This window comes from Belonocnema kinseyi, chromosome 9 (assembly GCF_010883055.1).
Source record: "Belonocnema kinseyi isolate 2016_QV_RU_SX_M_011 chromosome 9, B_treatae_v1, whole genome shotgun sequence".
Lineage (NCBI taxonomy): Eukaryota > Metazoa > Arthropoda > Insecta > Hymenoptera > Cynipidae > Belonocnema > Belonocnema kinseyi.
In genome coordinates this window covers 111,933,134-111,945,362 of record NC_046665.1, presented here as the reverse complement: position 1 = coordinate 111,945,362, position 12,229 = coordinate 111,933,134, and the positions used below count along the sequence as shown (strand labels likewise).

The window sequence follows — 12,229 nt, the reverse complement described above, 5'->3', positions numbered from 1 at the left end:
AAAAAAAAAAAACAACAAACGATTTTTAAATATAATACATGAATTAAGAAAAATTTATATTTTTAAACAAAAATGATGAAGTTTCCACAAAAAATATCATTTTATACCAAAAAAGAGGGGGTTTCTACATAACACATAAATTTTTAACCAAATATTACGGTTTTTAACTAGAAACGATCAATCATCAGATAAAAAAATATTTTTTCAACCAGAAACGAAATAAGATGAATTCTCAACAAATAAAAAAATGAATTTCCAACGATTAGTACAATTTTGAACCAACTAGTTGAATTTTCAACGAAAAAGAGAGTTTTTTTATCCAACAAGATTAATTTTTTAGCAAAAAATACCAATTTTCAAAATATTATATGAATTTTCAATCCAGTATTTAAACTTTTAACTAGAGTGAAGAAATTTCAATTAAAAATATGAATTTACAACCGAAAATTTAATTACATTTTTATTTTTTTAAAAATTCAACAAAAAATGAAATAAATGTTCAATAAAATAGTAAAATTTTCAACCCTAAGTGATTAAATTTGAACGACAATAATGAATTTTGAACAAAACAGTTCAACTTTCAAACAAGTAGTTGAATTTGCAACCAAAAGGACGATTTTTTAAACAAAAAGATTAATTTTCTAGCAAAAAAGACAACTAAAAAGCAATTAAATTTTCGGTAAAAAAAACAATAACGGATTTTTTGACCAAAAATGAAAAAATTAATTGAAATAATGAATTTTTAACAAAGCAGATCAACTTTCAACCCAGTAATTAAATTTCTAACCAAAAAGATGTTTTTTTCAACAAAAAGATTAATTAAAAAAAACAAAAAGACAAATTTTCAACCTTATATATGAATTTTCAATTCTTATTTAAAAGTTTGACTAGAATGAATAAATTTCCAATGTAGAATATCAATTTACAACCAAAAATGTTACATTTTCATACCAAAATTACATTTTCAGTTAAAAAAAAATTAACAAAAAATGAAACGAATGCTCAAAAAAATATTTAAATTTCCAACCAAAGTGATTAATTTTTAACGACAATAATGAATTTTGAACAAAATAGTTCAACTTTCAAACAAGTAGTTGAATTTTCAACCAAAAGGACGATTTTTTAAACAAACAGATTAATTTTCTAGAAAAAAAGACAACTAAAAAAGCAATTAAATTTTCGGTAAAAAAACAGCAACGGATTTTTGACCAAAAATGAAAAAAATGAATTGAAATAATGAATTTTTAACAAAGCAGATCAACTTTCAACCCAGTAATTGAATTTCTAACCAAAAATATGTTTTCTTGAACAAAAAGATTAATTTTTTAACAAAAAAAGACAAATTTTCAACCTTATATATGAATTTTCAATCCAGTATTTAAAATTTTAACTAGAATGAATAAATTTCCAATTAAAAATATCAATTTACAACCAAAAATGTAATTACATTTTCAGTTTAAAAAAAAATCAACAAAAAATGAAACGAATGTTCAAAAAAATATTTAAATTTCCAACCAAAGTGATTAACTTTGAACGACAATAATGAATCTTTAACAAAGTAGTTCAACTTTCATCCCAGTAGTTGAATTTTCAACCAAATAGATTAATTTTCTAGTAAAAAAGAAAAATTTTCAACATATTATATGAATTTTCAATCCAGTATTTAAACTTTCTCACTAGAAAGAATACGTTTTTAATTAAAAATATCAATTTACATCCAAAAATGTAATTAAATTTTCGGTTAAAAAAAAAACAACGAATTTTCGACCAAAAATGAAATGAATCTTCAACAAAATATTAAAATTTCCAACCAAAGTGTTGAATTTTTAACAAATTAGTTCAATTTTCAACTAAATAGTAGCATTTTTTATCAATTACAAATCTTCATTTTTGCCCCCCCCCCCCCCCGAATCGATAACATAATTTATAGATGGTCCCTAAGGAATACTACTAAATATTAAATCAAAAAATAAATAAATTTTAAGTAATAATAAATAAATAAATATTTAATAATAAAATTACCTTTCCCCCGTGAGAAAGTTTCACCTCCTTCATGCCTTTTTGAAGAACAATAAAATTTCTTTTACTCCCGAATCTCGCATTAGGTTGCGAGTTTAAGGTTGTGGCTTTCGAAATCAAAGAGGTCTGCAAAATAAATGTTATTTCCATTAGTTTGACATCATTAGAATAAAATGCATTTTATAAGGGGAGGCCGGTAATTGTCAATTTTAATTTCGGTTCATAATGTTTCTAATGAAAGCTGATACGTGAGTATTCATTTGCCAAAGTAGCAATATGCCATATAGTGTCTTCAATTATCGCTGCTTACACTTTTTATTTTATTTTTTATTTATTAAAATGTTTTTAAATATAAATTCCTTCAATAATATTTTTAAATTATGCGAATAATAATTTTTTTTAAATGCTTTCTTTCACGGAAAACCTTTTTTTTTTTAAACTTTATCATGTTATAAATTTTTTGCTAATTATTGCTAGTAGAATTAGACAGGGTGGTCGAGAACTTCATTTTCAAAATTTTATTTTAAATTTAAATTTAACAATTTCATTCTTTTAATTTTAATTTTAAATTTCAATAATTTAACAAATCTCAGAATTTTAATCAAGCCATAATTTTAACATAGAATCTTTTATAAACGGAATAAATCAGTATTTCAGATACAAATTTAAAATTTTCAAATGAATTAATTTATTTTTAAAAAATGTCTTCTTTTCTATAAAAATTGGATTTTTTACAAATACTTGAATTTTCAACAAAATAATTAAAATTTTAACATAATAATTTTCAAGGCCAAAAAAAGCATTTTTAATTTATTGTGAATAAAAAAGTGTCTTCTCTTCTATAAATAAAAAAAAAAATTTTCCAAACAAATTGAATTTTCAAACAAAAAATATGAATGCTCAGCAACAAAATTAATTTTCCGTGAAACTGATACATTTTTACCCAATAAAAATGAAATCTCAAACCCAGAAAATTATTTTTTTTTATAAAAAAAATATAATTTTTAACTAATAAAGATGAATATTAAAAAAATGGAAAAGTTATATTTTCAGTAATAAAATTAATTTCAAGCCAAAAAAAAGGATGTTTAACATATTTTAAATAAAAAATGTCTTCTCTTTTATAAAAAATGGCTTTTTAACAAAATACTTGAATTTTCAAAGAAATAATTAAATTTTTAACATAATAGTTCGATTTTCAATCTAAAAAGATAAATTCCCAACATAAAATGTCATAGTTTATACTTAAATAAAAAAAATTCAATTTGTACAAAAAAAGGAATTTTAAAACCAAAGACGAATTTTTAACAAATAAAGATTTTGCACTCAAGAAATAAATAAAAGTTTATCTAAATCGTTGAACCTTCAAGCCAAACGACGATTTTTTTTCTAAAAAACTTCAATTTCCAAGTAAAAAATATGATTTTTCAGCAAATAATTAATTTTCCACCAAAAAATTATATATTTTTCCCCAACAAGAATGAAATTTCAAACCAAGAAAATTATTCTTTTTTTTACCAAAAAAGGAGAATTTTCAAATAAAATAGATCTATATTAAATAAATGGAAAGATTACATTTTCAGTTATAAAATTAATATTTAGAAGCAAAAAACAAAAAGACTTCTACTAAACAGTTAAATTTTCAAACAGACATAAGCCTTTAATCAAAAAAATAAATTTTTAAGAATGTAGTTTTATTTTTACCCAAGTAGTTAAATTATTAATTTTAAAATATTTATTTTAACAAAATCGTAAAAGTTTCAGCCAAAGAAATGAATTTTCAACTAGAAAAGATCAATATGGAAAAATGGAAAAGTTCCATTTTTAATTATAAATTTAATTTCAAGCAAAAAAAAAAATTTTTAAATTTATTTTAAACAAAAAATATCTTATCTTCTATAAAAAATGGATTTTTAACAAAATAATTGAAGTTTCAAGGAAATAATTAAATTTTTAACATAATAGATGAATTTTTAACCTAAAAAGATAAATTCCGAACAAAAAAGTGTCATAGTTTATGCTTTAAAAAAAAAAAACCAAAAAAAAACAAGTTGCACAAAAAAAGGAATTTTAAAGACAAAAAGTCGAATTTTTAACAAATAAAGAATTTTCAGCCAAGAAACAAATAAGAGTTTATCTAAATTGTTGAACCTTTAAACCAAACGACGATTTTTTTCTACAAAACTTGAATTTTCAAACAAAAAATATGATTTTTCAGTAAATAATTAATATTAATAATATTAATAATAATAAAATTAATATTTAGGAGCAAAAAACAAAAAGTCTTCTACTAAACAGTTATATTTTCAACCAGACATAAGTCTTCAATAAAAAAATAAATTTTAAACAATGTAGTTTTACTTTTACCCAAGTAATTAAAATATTAATTAAAAAAGATTGTTTTTTTAAACAAAATAGTAAAAGTTTAAGCCAGAGAGATGATTTTTCCACTAGAAATATATATCTTTAAAGAAAAAATAATTTGTTTAAAAAGTGATTCAACCAAATATTTAAAAGAAAAATAGTTAAATACTCAAGCCAAGTATAATTTTTAAGCAAAAAGTTGCATTTTCATTAAAAAAAAGATATTTCTACAACAGATGAATTTTCAAGTTAAAAAAGATAAATTTAAACAAAAATTGTCGAATTTTCTGTTCAAAAATATTTCAGTTGACTTTTTACGATCAATGTACGAAATAAAAATATTTTTACGAAAAACAATGAATTTTCAATCCAATAAGACGAATTTTGAAGCAAACAGGATGACTTAAAAAAAATTGTTGAATTTTCTACGAAATAGTTGCATTTTTATCCAAAAAAGGGTGAAATTTTTCTTAAAATTGATTAATTTTTCTGGGAAAAAATTAAAAAGAATAATGGAATTTTTATCCAAAAAAGATTCCAGTTGACATTTTGACATCAAAATGTGAATTTTTTAACAAAAAACAAGTTTCTACGAAAAAAAAATGAATTTTCAAACCAAAACGACGATTTTTTTATCCAAAAAGTATGAATTTTTAACAAAATAGTTGAATTCTCTACCTAACAGTTACATTTTTTATTTTATCGAAGAAAGATGAAATCTGTACAAAACGAGATGAATTTTCAATAAAAAACAACATTTTTTTTTTAAGTTGAACTTTCATCCAGAAAATATTTCAGTTCATTTTTCAACACCAAAATATGAATTTTGAACAAAAATTAACTTTTTTACGAAATAGTTCAATTTTTGTACAAAACAGCAGAATTTCCTACCAAAAGATATGACTTTTAAACAATATTGTTGAATTTTGAAACAAGCGGTTGAATTTTCTGTTAAAACAAATAAGTTTAATTTTTTTAATTTTCAAACAGTTGAATTTTCTTCGAGAAAATAGAATAGTTCTCTTTTCAACGCCGAAATATTAAATTAAAACAAAAAGTAAATTTTCTACGAAATAGTTAACTTTTCAACAAAACAGTAGAATTCTCAAACAAAAAGTATGACTTAAAAAAAAATAGTTTAATTGCCAACCAAACAGTTGCATTTTTATCCATAAAAGATATGAAATTTCTCCTAAAACCGATGAATTTTTAATAAAAACCAAATTTTTAAAAAATATTGAATTTTTATCCACAAAATATTTCATATCTCTTTTAAACGCCCAAATATTAAATTAAAACAAGTATTAAACAGAATATTAAAGATGTAATTTCTGCTTAAGCATTTGAATTTAAAAATAAAAATAAAAAAAAATTTTTTAAAAAGAGTTGAATTTTCAACCGAACATTTGTATTTTTATTCAAAAAAGATCAATTTCTTCTAAAACAGATAAATTGAAAAAAAAAACCTTAAAAAAATAGTTAAATTTTCATACAAAGAAGGTTCCAGTTCAATAGTTGAATTTTCAACAAAACAGTTGCATTCTTATAAAAAAAATTCAATATTTCAACTAAAACAAAAGATTTTTTAAATCAAAAAGACAAATTTTCAGAAAATATAACTTTCATCCAAAATATATTTCAGTTGATTTATCGCCAAAAAATATGAATTTTAATTAAAAGGTTACTGCTTGACGAAAAGATTTGAATTTTTAAACAAAAAAAAAACTAGTTTAAAAAATTTTTTAATTTTCAACAAAATAATAAAATTTATAACTAAAAAGATAATCTTCAGGAGAAAGTTTTTGCAAATTTGCAAAAAATTACATAAATTAATAGTACGGTCCCTGATTTACATGCAAAAAACTTGAAAAATCCACATATTCTGTTCTAGAAAGTAAATATTTCATACTTCTAATTTTAAATATAACCGGAAAGAATTATAAAAATAATAAATAATATTTATATAAAAATAAATTTGCGAAAAACACGATAAAGTAGCGGAAAAATCCGTTTTTCATTGCAAAAGTTATTAAAAAGATTGTTCTTTGCATAATTCTAGAAGATTATTGAAGGAACTTCAATTTTAAATAAATTTCACTAAGTAAAAAATCAAATAAAAAAACGTTTAAGCAGCGAGAATCGAACACGCAACTACTGCCTACGCTACCTCAGGATTTAAAGTAGATTTTCTCGAAAACCGCACAAAATTGCATATTGCTGCAATAAAAATATTTAAAAAATACTAAAAATTTCCGATCTCCCTTGTCGGTTACAAATGAAGTACTATTAAAAGAGAAATTAACCATTTTTACAGGAGGATGATTGTTAGGTTTTACGGGTGGCAGTGTTTTACATGTTAAATTCGGCGAAGAGGATTTTACGGAAGGTGGTCCTGGACCACTGGAGGTGGTACTTTCAGGACACTCACTCGTCAGCCGAGTAGCGATATCTGTAAAAATTAATTCTCTTCTCAATTATGTTCAAAAAAAAAAAAAGGTAAAAAAAAAAGAATATTTTTAATTGTAAAATTCATCATAATTACTGGATATCGCTGGTTTCTCCGTCGGATTTGTATTGGCACAAGTCTGCACTACTGCCTCGATTTTTTTCACGCAGGGTTTACTTGTACTTGCGTCCTCAGATCTAGAAATATCAATTTTAGGAACGTGGTTCGTCACGGGGACTACTTTTGAACCTGAAATTTTAAAAATGGCATTTGAACCAAAACTGTAGATACGAAAATTAATTCAAATACAGTTTAGTAGCTTCAAAATTAAAACTGTCCAATTATTAATGAATAATTCTGAAGACTGTTTTTGAATTCTTTGCTTAAAATTATTATTTAAATCGGCGACTTTTGAAATTCAAGCTACACAGTTGTTCCTAAATAATATTTTAGGGCAAATTAAAAAAAAATCTTCAAATAAATTAATTAATTCCAACCAAAAAAAATTCCAGTTGACATTTTGAAATCAAAATGTGATTTTTTTTGACAAAAAACAAGTTTCTACGAAAAAAATTTAATTTTCAAACCAAAACGACGAATTTTTTATCAAAAAAAGTATGAATTTTTAACAAAATAGCTGAATTCTCTACCAAATAGTTACATTTTTTATTTTATCGAAGAAAGATGAAATCTGTACTAAACGAGATGAATTTTCAATAAAAAACGACAAAATTTTTTTTTAGATTGCACTTTCATCCAGAAAATATTTCAGTTTATTTTTTAACTGCAAAATTTGAATTTAAAAAAATAAATAAATTTCCTACGAAATAGTTAAATTTGTAACAAAACGGAAGAATTTTCAACCAAGACTATGATTTTTAAAAAGATTTTTAAATTTTCAAGCAAACAGTTCCATTTTTATCCAAAAAAGAAGAAATTTCTCTTACAATAGACAAATGTGTTATTTAATTTTTTTTAAATAGTTTATTTTTACCCACATAATATTTCGGATCTCTTTTCAAAACAAAAATTTTAAATAAAAAAATAGAAAATTAAATTTTCGACGAAAAAGTTAAATTTTCAACAAAACGGCAGCATTTTCAACCAAAAAGTATAACTTTTCAATAAAATTGTTGAATTTTCATACAAACAGTTGCATTTTTATCCAAAAAATATTAAATTTCTCTTAAAACAAATGAATTTTTATTTTAAAAAAATTTTAATAGTTGAATTTTCTCCCAGAAAAGAATTTAGTTATCTTTTCAACGCCAAAATATTAAATTAAAACCTTCAAGTCAAAAGACGAATTTTTTCTAAATAAATGGAATTTTCAAACAAAAAATATGAATTTTTAGCAAACAAAATTAATTTTCCACGAAACTGATACATTTTCACCCAACAAAAATGAAATTTCAAAACAAGAAAAATATTTTTTCATAAAAAAAACAAAATTTTCAACTAAAAAAGATCAATATTAAAAAATTGGAAAAGTTAAATTTTCAGTAATAAAATTAATTTCAAACGATAAAAAGGAGTTTTAATTGATGTTAAACAAAAAATGTCTTCTCTTCTATAAAAAATGGATTTTTAACAAGACTTGAATTTTCCAAGAATTAATTAAATGTTTAACATAATAGTTGAATTTTTAACATAAAAAGATTCCGAACAAAAAATTTCATAGTTTATATATCAATAAAAAGCAAATTTGTACAAAAAAAGGAATTTTAAAAACAATCGAATATTCAAATTCAAATATTTTATTGAAAGTGGGTCGTTTTGATTTCAAAATGTATTTCTTTCTGTAGAAACATAATTTTTTTAGTTAAAAATGCCACTGTTTGGTTAAAAACTAATCTTTTTCAGTTGAAAATGAACTTTTGTGTTGAAAATGTACATTTTCGGGTAGAAAATTCAACACTTTTGTGAAAAGTTTGTATTTACGCCTCGAAAATTAAACAATTTGGTAGAAAATGTAACTATTTGGTTGAAAATTTAAACGCATTAAAAAAAATATTATTTTTTGTTAGAAAACCAATTCCTTAGTTGAAAATACAACTGTTTGGTGGAAAATTAATCTAATTTATTTGAGGATAGAAGTATTTTCTTGAGAAAAATTCGTCCTTCTTTTTTAAATACAACGGTTGTTTACATTAAATTAACTATTACATTTTTCGTTGAAAATTCAACAGCTTTGTAAAAAAAAAACTGTTTAGGTTGAAAAATGCAACAATTTGGTAGCAAATTCAACTGTGATTGAAAATTCAACAATTTAGTACAAAATGCAACTATTTTATAGAATATTCGTTTTTAAAAATTGATAATTAATTCTCATTGACCAAAATTTAACTACTTAATTTTTTGTTAAAAATTATATTCTTGTAGTTTAAAATTTCTACAGTTTAAGTTAAACATGTTTAGAAACAAACAAAATTAAATTTGGAATAACATCACATCCATTGTTCAAACTGTTTAATTGAGAATTTATTTAATTTGTTGAAAATTAAACTATTCCGTTAAAAATTGATGTTTTTTTTAAATTATTTTTTGTTTTCTTTTGTTACATTCATTTTTTCTGGTATATAATTAAACTATTTTGTGGAAAATATGTTGTTGTTTTATTAACAATTCGTCTTTTTTGAAAGAAAATCTATTTTTTGTTTAAAATTGCAACTGTGTGATTAAAAATTAAACCGGTTTTAGTCGATGTCTCAAGTATTTTGTTGAAAATTCAACTATTTCGTTAAAAATTGATGTATTTTGTTGAAAATGTATATTATTATTATATTCAACCCTTTTTAATTTCAAATTAAAATTATTTTAATTTTTAATCGACGAAATAAATTCCCGGGTTTTTCCCGACTCGCAAACATTTTTCACGGTCAATGAAATTAAAAAAATGGAACACTAAAGCTAAAAAAAATTCCACTTGAGGTAATAAAAACTAAGCTGCAAATGAAAGCACTCAAAGTGGAACGGTTAAATCTTGAACTTTTAAAATTTAAATTTAAATGTTTTTAATTTAAAAATGTTTGATTCAAATGCTCAATAATTTAAGCGTACAAAATTAAAGATACTAAGATTTTTCAATATATAAATAAATAAATCCATGTTATCATTTTCAATGCTATAAATTAAAAATGTAATAAATGAACTTTTAAAATTTCAAAATTATATAATTTTAAGGAATTTTAATCTAAAAACATTAAATATTGAAAAATTGAAAATTTTTTAACTGAACACTTCTTAAATTAGAAATTCAATTATTTTCTTTTTAAATAGTTTAAGCATCCTTGGAAAGCTTCAAAATTTTATTTCCAAATTTTGAGAAATCTAGAAGTTGTTTTAAATTTGTTTTAAATTTAAAATTATTTTAGACATTTTTTCAGAACTTCTAAATATCTGTAAAAATTAATTGAATTTTTTCTACAATTTTCAGAAAATCCTGCATATTGTAGAAAATTTCTTTACAATTTGGATGTATAAATAACAACTGAACATTTATTATTTGTAAGCGAAATTTGAGTAATTTTAAGATATATATAGAAGTTTTGAAAATACTAAAACTTAATGTAAAACTTGAAATGATAGCCTAATATAAAACAAAATGTAAATTTTCGCAGATTTTAAACAAAAAAATTATATTCTTTTCAAGAATTGTGAAAGAATTCAAAAGAATAAAAACATTTTTTTATGATTAATAGGAAAATTAAAAATAATTTTTCGTTTTGAAAAATTATTTCAAGAGAATATGTAAACAGTTTTTCAAAGATTTAAACAAAATTTTCAAAAAAGATTCTAGAAGATTTTAAGAAAACTTTCTAAAATTTGCATGAGAAGTTTTTTTGTTTAAAACTCCAAAATATCTCTTAAAATTACTCAAATTTTTTCTACAAATGTTCATTTGTAAATTATACATCAAAATTTAAACATTTAAATTACAAACTAAGCATTTTTCAAACACAACAGGCTTTCTATATCAAACAATTCAGTTAATGATTCTTTCCTTTTAAATATTTGGTTTCAATTTACTTATCCTAAATAAAAATTCAAATATTGCTAAATATTTTTAATTTAAAAAAATCCTTTAATTAAGAATATATTATTATGCACTTTTTTTGAGTTGAAAATAGTTTATAAACTTTCAGTCACACGTTCACATTTGTTTAATGTCTAAGACTTTCAAATTGAAATCGTTCAAATCAAAATTTTTAATGGAAAATTTTAATATACAAAAATTTTGAATTACGCATTATAAGCTAAATAATAGCATAATTAAACAACATAACAATTCAACTAATTATTTAAAAACTGTTGAAATTGAACGTGAACAGATTTTTCTTTTACAAATTTGTAAAATTCCCATTAAAAAAATGCACTGTCAATGCGGCCACCCTAAATTAGTACTTTCAGGTTGCAAATTCAACTTTTTTGTTATAGAATTCATCTGTTTGCTTGAAAATTAAAAAAATTGGGAAAAAAATCAATTTTTTTTGTAGCAAATTAGTTTACTTTCAATTAAAAATTAATTTTTTAAAATAAAAATTTAATTATTCCACTTTTAGTTAAAAATTGATCTTTTCTAGTTAAAAAATTCAATTGTTTCATTGAAAATTTATGTAATTTGTTGAAAATACATCTTTTTAAATGAAATCTGAACTATTAATAGTAAAATTAATTTAACTATTATTATTCGGGTGTTTTTTTTTTAATCTCATCTTTTAGGGAATATTGATACAAATTAGGGGACATTTAGGGAAAATTCTATAAAAAGGGAAGATTCAGTAATCAAAAATAAACAAGGAGACTTTTAGGGGAAACCGGAAAGAGCCGGTGAAGTCTGGAAATGAAAAATATAAAAAATTATGTGCACTACAGCAAGAAATGCGAAAAAAAATTAAGTTTCTTACCTTCATCACTGTTCATTTGTGCAGTTTTTAATTCTGATTGTTTGTCACTGGTTGTAGGATGCGTAGAACTAGAAGGCATAGTTACAGAAATTCGTTTTTGACTTACTACTGCAGCTTTCACTGGCGAAGATGAGACATTAACTTTACTTTTTACAGTAGGGATCGATTCACTAATATACTGATTTGTTTGAGCGGTTGTAATATTACTTGCATTTTTACAGGGATCTAAAAATAATAACTTTAATTTAAATATTCTCTTGCCGAAGACGGACTACCCATAAATTACGTAACCGTATTCTGTACAAAAATATCCACAACAACAAACAATTTTGTGGATTATTTCGTTTTTATATTTTTATTTTGTGATTAATTAAAGTTTTTTTAGTTTATCAGCTTAAGGGCATGTGACACAGCTAAATACCTATATTACCGACCACAGTTTTTCAGTTCACTGAATGTTTTTTTGAACCTAAGAACTTTTTTTGTAAGTAAA

The 12,229-nt window shown here is 22.4% G+C and overlaps 1 protein-coding gene across 2 annotated transcripts in view; it reads right to left on the bottom strand.

The window, feature by feature from the left end:
* LOC117180768 (BRCA2-interacting transcriptional repressor EMSY) overlaps positions 1 to 12,229 on the bottom strand; it is a 61,605-nt gene that overhangs the window by 19,133 nt on the left and 30,243 nt on the right. For both annotated transcript variants that reach the window (XM_033373266.1, XM_033373267.1), the window contains exons 6-9: positions 11,737 to 11,961; positions 6,926 to 7,078; positions 6,687 to 6,832; positions 2,023 to 2,145 (exon numbers count right to left, since the gene is read on the bottom strand). In XM_033373266.1, the coding sequence (XP_033229157.1) occupies positions 2,023 to 2,145; positions 6,687 to 6,832; positions 6,926 to 7,078; positions 11,737 to 11,961 (647 nt within the window). The remainder of the gene's footprint in view (positions 1 to 2,022; positions 2,146 to 6,686; positions 6,833 to 6,925; positions 7,079 to 11,736; positions 11,962 to 12,229) is intronic.